This window comes from Apodemus sylvaticus, chromosome 3 (genome assembly GCF_947179515.1).
Source record: "Apodemus sylvaticus chromosome 3, mApoSyl1.1, whole genome shotgun sequence".
Classification (NCBI taxonomy): Eukaryota; Metazoa; Chordata; class Mammalia; order Rodentia; family Muridae; genus Apodemus; species Apodemus sylvaticus.
This window is the reverse complement of record NC_067474.1, coordinates 135,007,490-135,015,698: the sequence shown is the minus strand read 5'-3', so window position 1 is coordinate 135,015,698 and position 8,209 is coordinate 135,007,490. Positions and strand designations below refer to the sequence as shown.

Here is an 8,209-nt window from a genome sequence, read left to right as displayed (position 1 = left end):
TCATCATCATGCAGAGGAGACTGCAGGGGCTCAGAAAGTTCAAGGTCAGACTGTGGTACAGACCCACAAGTTTAACCAACACATTTATTACATACATATTTATTACATACGTATATGCTCTAGATTCTAGATCCCAATCCTGATGTTTTTATTTACATGCTGTGTGACTTAAGGGAAGTCTATGCTCGTCTCTGTTTGTCACTTTTCCTCATCTGGAAAGCATGAGTTCTGGAAGTCTCTACTCCCCACTATTACTGGGAAGGTAAAAAGGGTTACTGTGAGTAAAGTCTGAATCGTGCCAGTGTGCAGCGGGAGCCCAAGACACACCAGCACGTTCACTATTCTTCCAGGAGGAGGTTGGGGTTAGCTTTATGAAGAAGGCAGGGTTATAGCAGGTATGTAAATGATTATTGCCTGCTCCATAAATATTTCCTGACAGCTGGCTCAGGTCACAGCCTGCCACTCCCAGCATGAGCCAGCCATTCCCAGCCATGGGAAGAGGACTTAGCTTGCTTGTGGGAGATTCAGCTGGCCAAGAGTCCAGGCAGCTGTTGGCAGGAATGTTCTAGACCACAGGTTGTTTCTAGGGTCCATCAGTCAGAGAAGTGTCCAATTTCATTCCTGGACCTCCTGAGGACCCAAGGGAGAGGCAGGGCCAGGCTGAGGCTGGGTCTCAGCACCATTGTTGACCAGCACAGGACAGATATGCTGTGGTCTCCCAATCAGGCCCTTACTGAACAAGATTTCTGAAGGTGGAGGTTATCTCTGCATCCTAGTTTCTTCCAAACATGCTTTTGATGAAGGCCTGGCCATTGTAATCTGGTCTGATGTGAAAATATGACCCAGAGTCCCAATGTCACAGCTGCAGATGGCTATCCAAGTCTTAACAGGAAAAACCCTAGAGAGGGCATCTTAACAACCAGAGACGTAGCAAGAGACAAATGGAACTTGGGCTCCAGCTGCCTACATGGTGGAATGTTCCTCTTCTTCCTGTCTTCTTTTAACTTCCAATGGCTCCTCCTGGGAAAAGACACCCACCTCTTGTGGCCAAGACAAACTCCTAGAAGACCATTTCATCCTTTATTACAAACACGAGTTCATAAGAAAATTGAGGCTCTAAAAAATACATTAAAATAAATAATAAGAATCTCAAAGTTCTCAGAGCAAATAAGTTATGTACAGATGAGTGAAGTATAGCGGGCTCTGCATTCCCAATAGCGTCCCAAGAGAATAGGTTGCGAGACCTCCAGGGAAGGGGAGTCAGAGAGGACCATAGGGCCAGCCATGATGCCAGTCATTAGGATGACTGTCCAGTCACCAGGTGTGCTTAGGTGATTGTGTCCTGCTGTGGGATTGCTCCTGCATTGCAGTCCAGCAAACGGGACAGTCCGTAGGACACAGTTAGTGTGTTCATTTGTCCTTACATAGCTCCTCCAGGCAGGACTGTAGGCAGCAGCCAGCACTGCTGTCCGAGTGCTGAGAATGGCCCTGGCAGTGTAAAGGCACAGAGCTGCCGTAAGAGAGGCCAGAGCTTGCGCTGAACCATCAGACAGGTCAGGGTAGCCAGGATCGAGGCCTTGGCCTAGGAGACAGGCGCAGGCTCTCCCAGCAGCTGCCCGTTTCCTCCCATCTCCACGTGGGCTTCTTTCTCAACGGTCCTGTAGCTCACGGTGTTATCTCTTCCTCCATCTAGAGTGTGCAGGGATGGCCTCTCTTGTCACCTCCGGCCGTAGCCTGGCAAAACGGAGCTTGGCGACTGAGATATCTCTGGAAATGGGAGAAGATCAGTTAGCATCCCAGGAGATCATTGACAGCTTACGCTCAGCAACAGATGATGCGGGGTTGGGGGGCCTGCCGAGGACAGCCTTGGTCTTGCCTACCGTGAGTTTTCCCCTTTCCCACACCCTGTGAATGTGTCCTTCCTAGTGTCCATCTTCCTTCATCCTAAACTGTGTCACCTGACTCTAGCTGCACTTTACCATCTTCTGCAAGGCGGGCTTGTCCACACAGCACGGTCCCATGGACCCTATGAGCTTGCCTGAGCTCATGGCCACAGCTCCCCACTGGCATCTGCCCACTTCCTCACCCTGAGAGTTCTACCTGGGAGTGAGAAGGTGGGCCCAGGGCCAGGTTTAGGAACCTGGGCACGGTTCACCCTCTCTGGGACCCTTTTACTGATTTTAAAACATCAACCAGGCCCAGCACTTGAGGAGCTGAGACTATAGGGTGGCTCTGAGCTCAAGGCTAGCCTAGGCTACATACTGAATGAAGGCTAGCCTAGGCTACATACTGAATGAAGGCTAGCCTAGGCTACATATTGAATGAAGGCTAGCCTAGAGCCTAGGCTACATACTGAATGAAGGCTAGCCTAGAGCCTAGGCTACATACTGAATGAAGGCTAGCCTAGGCTACATACTGAATGAAGGCTAGTCTAGAGCCTAGGCTATATACTGAATGAAGGCTAGCCTAGAGCCTAGGCTATATACTGAATGAAGGCTAGCCTAGAGCCTAGGCTACATACTGAATGAAGGCTAGCCTAGGCTACATACTGAATGAAGGCTAGCCTAGAGCCTAGGCTACATACTGAATGAAGGCTAGCCTAGAGCCTAGGCTACATACTAAATGAAGGCTAGCCTAGGCTACATACTAAATGAAATCCTGTCTCAAAACCAAACCATACCAAGCCAAAAAAACAACAACGAACCCAAACAACAAGAACAGCAAAAACTAAACTGCCAGCAGGATGAGTGCTTGGGTGGTGAAGCAAGCTCTCTGTAAACTGGGAAGTGCCTCGCCATGTGTGTACTGTGAACTACTCTGTGTATTTGCAAGGCCTTCTTCATTATTGGTCAGTTCTTGAGTACACGCAGCCGCCTGCCCTGCTTATTCTAACACCTCTGTTACATTTTTCTACCTTTTCCCAAAGCCAGGAGCCGCAGTAGACACTGTCTAACCCCCTGGACCCCTCCGTGGCAGAGGCAGGTATGACCGAGGCCTCCAGAGCTCCACAGAGACACATTTCATACACACTGACGCATCCAACCTCCAGAAACACCTGAAAGATGAACACTGCTAACTCCTTCCTTCAAAAGTCAAAATCTGAATCATGGAGAAGCCTGACCACTAGCCAGGGCTCAGAAAGACTGATTGTGGCTGAGGTGGAGCTCTCAGCCAACAGTCTCTGCCCCACCAGCTCCCCCCGGGCCACTCCACTGAATGGTCCATGGAGAGGTTTCTGTTCTCAAGCCTGCTTGTTTGGACAAACATTTGCTGGCCTTGTGCTGAGCAACCTGTGGCCACCCAGGAAGGTGAGCCCACGGGGATACCTAAGGAGTGAGCAGTGCAGGAGGCGTTCACTCTAGGCCCCGGTCTAGCAAGGATGCTTGAGAGAACAACTGTTGTTCTTCCCAGTCAGTGCCCTCAAGACCCACTTCACACCTGGTGGTCACAGACTGTAAGTTAAGAGCATAGGCTTGGGCCTGCAACTAGAGAGATGGCTCAGCGGTTACGAGAACCAGGGATCTGTTGCCAGAACCCACCCGGTTCTGTGCAGCTCACAACAATCCATGATTCCAGTTCCAGAGGATCCAATGACCTCTTCTTAGGGGCACATAAGCTGCATTAAGATGAAACCCTCTTCTAACTTCTAAGGGCAGCGTGCATGCATGTGGTGCACAGACATGCACGCAGGCAAAGCACTCATTCATGTAAAAATAAATCTAAGCACTTTTTAATTTAACTTTTAAAAGTGGCACTTAGCGTCTTGATATAGCCAGATGTGATGGATGCTGTGTGATTCTCAACAAGTGGGGTGACCCAGGAAAACGAGGCAACTATGAAAAGCACACCGAAAGGCTCAACCACATAGTCGCTCTTACCTTAGCTTTCGGAGGAGGTCTCCCTCAGCAGTCCGAGTCTTGCCAGTCTTTAACACAGCAGCAGGGGCCTGGCTGCTTGGGGTGACCACAGCTTCAGGCCTGAATGAATGAAGTAGCAATGAGTGAGGGGCTGGCCAGAACCCTGAAGCTGCAGGCCTGGCTGCAGGCCCAGCCCGGCCCCCAGCCCTGCCCTCAGGAGCAGATCCATTTCCACCCTGCGCACCTGGCACCTTTCCCTCCTGGGCGGGGTGGGTACCAAGGAAAACTGAGCCACTGGGAATGTGTTCTGAGCCTCAGAAAGAGGCAGATGGGTGGCTGGCCTTCCCAGAATCTGGCCACCTGCAGTTGCAGGGGAAACTGAGGCAGGGGTGGAACCCCGGCTCGAGCCTCAGAGGAGGAGTTTCTCGTAAACTGTCTTTGGAACTGGAGCACCCAGTCCTTGCTTTCTCAAGGGTCCAAGAGGAGGAGGAGGAGGAGGAGGAGGAGGAGGAGGAGAGGAACACGGCCTCCCCTTTCACAGATGGGAAAACCAAGGAGACTTGGCATCCATACTCCAGGTCCCTGGGTGAGACGAAATATTCTGTCCACACTGAGGAAGCACACAGGACACCTTCTGTGTGCCTATGGAGTATCTTCCTAGAAAGGGCTCTGAAGTGTCTTCTCTATCTCAAGGGGGTATTTGAGCCAAATAGGGTAAGGAGCCCCCTATTTTGGTCTTGTTTAACAATCAGGGAAACTGAGACCCAAGAAGCTATCCCTGGCTGTGGCTGCATAACTGATCACTCTGACAACTCTGGTACCTGTCACAGATTGCCACTTCTAGATGTTGTTTTTCTTCCAAACAAGCTACAAAGTACCAGAGCCTTAGGTTAGAACCTGAAGTCCAATGAGGCCTGGTTCCTTGTGGGCCTGACACACTCCACTCTCTGAGGCTGGCTTATCACCTGGGCTGTGCCTCTCCTCCCCAGGAGTGGAGATGTGTGCTCCCAGAAGCCTTAGAGCTGAGCAGAGGGAGGGACTGAGGGTATTCCTGTGGGAAGGGACTCTGCCACCGACCCAGTGTACTTATGGGCTTGTTGGATGTTGCTTGTCCCCTTTGGGCCTCTGCTCTTCTACTAGTCTCCCAGATACTCTCTTTTCAGGCCTGGTCCCAGCCAGCAGTCACCCAACCCCTGCAGGCTAGGAGCCCACCTACCAGGGTCTTCCATGGCAGAAGGTGGCACAGGCAGAGTCCTCGGCAGTAGAGCACTCACAGCGCTTTGGCAGGGAGCGGCGCCGGCGTCTTGGCGGGTTTCCCAGGCCGTAGGGAGCTGTCTGTCTGTGGGCGGGAAGCCAGCAAGGTAGTGTGTACATGTGTGGGGGGGGGGTGGGGGAGAGGAGAAAAAGAGAGGAGAGACACGGGATTAGTAAACACATCACTGGCCAGCAGATACTGTCCACACTGTACTGCCACTCACACCTCGAGGAAGGTGACCACCCTACTCCTCATTTGAAGCCATCAGGTCACACACTCCTCTATCATCAATGGCTCTGCATATGGTGCTCCTGCAGGGGACCGTAAGGAATGGAGCCTGCAGTCCCAATGAAACCTGGGCTGGTCCTCTGAGCTCAGTGGACCCCCTGGGCCAGGAGGACAGGAGGCCCGTTCAGCCTCCAGAGTGAAGCATCTGGCTCACAGTTGGTCCCCCACATGGTAGAAGACGTGTGACAAATATACCTCTGAGTTGTGTGTGTGCAAGTGTGTGTGCATGTGTAATGGGATTGATTTCTGATCCAGTTTGGGCAAGGTAGGCAGAGTAGGGGCCCTGAGACTAGTCCACCCAACACCTTTGGTCAACAGCTAGTTTTAGGTGGCCTGGCAGTTGGAGCTACAGTGATTCTGGGTGGATCCGACACGCAGGGACTGGCAGGGTTCCCGCCCTGAGCCAGCGTTTGGATGTGGATTAGCTCTACGCACGCTTATGTGCTTAGTGTCTCTTGCCTTATGCAATTTGGAAAAGGGGAAAAAAATACAAACACACACAGAAACTTCAACCTGAGGTATGCAAGGGGCCTGGAGGCAGCGTGGGGCAGGCAGAACCCAGCTCTGGCTCCTGCCTGGGTATCCCAGGCAGATTTCTTGTCTGTCGTGCGTGTGTGTGTGTGTGTGTGTGTGTGTGTGTGTGTGCATGCGCGCGTGCGAGCATGTCTGCAAGTAGTGCCTGCCTTGTGGGGAGGCTGGTGGCTCAGTGCTCTGCACAGGTATGGATGCTGCCATGCATGGGGTTTATTCTCTGCCGGGGAAGTGTAGTTGAGCTCCAGCCTCCCTAGACTTGGCAAGGAACCTACAACGTCTTCTCTCCTGTGCGATCCTGAAGAGGCAGGATCCTCTGTATATCTCTGGGCCTCCATACTTTGATCTGGAAAATGGAGCTAGCACTTTACTCCAGGCTGTTGTGAGGGCTGGAAGTGTACAGAGCCCTCTGCCTGACTCCAATAGCTCCCACGTGGGAGTTGATGCAGAAGTAGTCACTATGGGTCCGCTCCCAGGATCCTGTCTGAGACTCATGGCGAGCCAGGCCCTTGCAGAGGCTTCTAGCTAGCCAAAAGCCTTCACCGTGACCCTCTCCCACTGTCCTGGTGGATGCTCACCCCGCAGTGTTCACCCAGATGATGTCCAGGTGGCAGAAGTACACACATTCCTTGTCAAGCCAGGAGTTGCAGGAGCACCGACGAAAACGCAGGTGGGGGCCTCGACCCTTGGGTGCCGAGGTTGGCTGTTCCGTGGTGGCAGCTGCCTGACCCTTTCCTGCACACAGGAGGGAGAGAGAGAGGTGGAGAGGAGGTCAGGACACCTGGTCTGCCTGGGTTAGGGGACCCGCAGGGCTCCTCCTCTTGCACAATAAGGAAGTTGGCACCCTTGGTGCTCAGGAATCACTGGCTAGCCTGGGGAAGCCCCAGCTACCAGCGCTGTCTGCACGCTGCAGAGGCAGCTCCGACTGCGATGGCAGGCTCCCTGCTCTATGCCCCAGTTGGTTTTGGGAAGGAAGCATCATGCCCCTGGGGGAGACACCAATGAACAGACCCTGGGATCGCAACCCGCGAGGGAGGGCAGCTCACCTTCCTGCAGAGCCAAAAGCAGGGCCAGTGCGATGGAACACCAGGCGGAGACCATAGCGGCGGCTGAGTGCTTGGCTGGGCCAAGGGAGCGGGGAGCGCAGGTCGCCAGTGTCCTGCTGCTAAGCCGAGCTGGGAGCTCATTGCCGAGGTGCCCTGACCGCCTCTTATAATACCAGGCAGGGCGCCCGCCCGCCCCTACTGGTGCAGCCCCGCCTCGCCTAGCTGCTGCACCTTGGGCAGAGAGCCAGGGACACCGCCTCCTCCCTGGGTGCCTGGCCCGCCCTGGCCTCCCGGTGAGGGGGGTGGGGAGGGAGGTGGAAGGCTGGGCTCCACCCTCTGCCCTGCGCTGGAACACCATCGGGAGACTCCGGGCTCCCTGCAGGCCCAAGGCCCCTCTGAGTTCTGAAGTTTAGTCCCAAGGGTTTCCTGGCCCCTCCCAACTCTCTGACTAGCCTTCCTGAACTGAAAGTTTGGAGTGGAGGTCTCTTCTAAAAGCAAAGCCCTCCCTCTTTACAGGGAATCTGCCACCCTCCTCCCTGCCCGCTGGGAAGCAAGCTGAGATAGCCCTTCGATGCGATGCACGCGTGGGAGGTGAAAGGCCCACTCAAGGTTTTATGGCCTTGGGCGAGTCAGAGCCCCCTTTGGGACCACTGGCCTCAGGAATGGCACAACTCATGCCTGACCTTTGACCACCTGAGGCTGCCTCATCCCCATTTTACCCAAGGAATTCTGCTCCCCTCCCCCCTCCCTCTACTCCCTCCCCCAGCCTGTAATAGGAATTCTGGTTCTTTCTGGAAACTACTTATTTATGCAACCACAGCCAGGGATATCCTCTTGGGCCTCAGTTTCCCTGTTTGTCAAACAATACCAAAACAGGGGGCTCCTTACCCTGTTTGGCTCAAATACCCCCTTGAGATAGAGAAGACACTTCAGAGCCCTTTCTAGGAAGATACTCCATGGGCACACAGGTGTCCTGAGTGGTTCCCCAGTGTGGATGAAACAGAAGATTTTGTGTCACCTCAGTGGCTACTTTATGACAAACAAACAAACAAACAAAAGGAGAGGCGGGAGGCTGGCAGGGTGGCTCAGACAGTGGAGTGCTTGCCACACAAATCTGGGTTTGATCCCCGGAACCCAGCGCTGCTGTGTATCTATACTTCCAGGATGGGAGAGGTGGAGACAGGAGAATTGCCTATATAATTACAGGCCATCGTGCCTGGGGTAACCCAGAG

General features: G+C 53.6%; 1 protein-coding gene across 1 annotated transcript; it reads right to left on the bottom strand.

Annotated features, from left to right (window-relative positions):
- Nucleotides 1-1,414: 1,414 nt before the first annotated feature.
- Nucleotides 1,415-7,032, bottom strand: Edn2 (endothelin 2). Its single transcript, XM_052175664.1, has 5 exons — nucleotides 6,978-7,032; nucleotides 6,510-6,666; nucleotides 5,074-5,196; nucleotides 3,879-3,977; nucleotides 1,415-1,767 (listed from the first exon to the last, which is right to left on the bottom strand). Exons 1-5 carry the CDS (start codon nucleotides 7,030-7,032, stop codon nucleotides 1,674-1,676), a joined length of 528 nt encoding a protein of 175 aa, XP_052031624.1. The 3' UTR covers nucleotides 1,415-1,673.
- Nucleotides 7,033-8,209: the final 1,177 nt, after the last annotated feature.

Excerpts from the sequence above, each read along its gene's own strand:
- Edn2 (XM_052175664.1), bottom strand. The coding sequence starts at position 7,032 with ATGGTCTCCGCCTGGTGTTCCATCGCACTGGCCCTGCTTTTGGCTCTG. Across the intron at positions 5,197-6,509 it reads ATCTGGGTGAACACTGCGGG|ACAGACAGCTCCCTACGGCC; the intron begins GTGAGCATCCAC and ends TCCCGCCCACAG. Across the intron at positions 3,978-5,073 it reads TTCTGCCATGGAAGACCCTG|GCCTGAAGCTGTGGTCACCC; the intron begins GTAGGTGGGCTC and ends TCATTCATTCAG.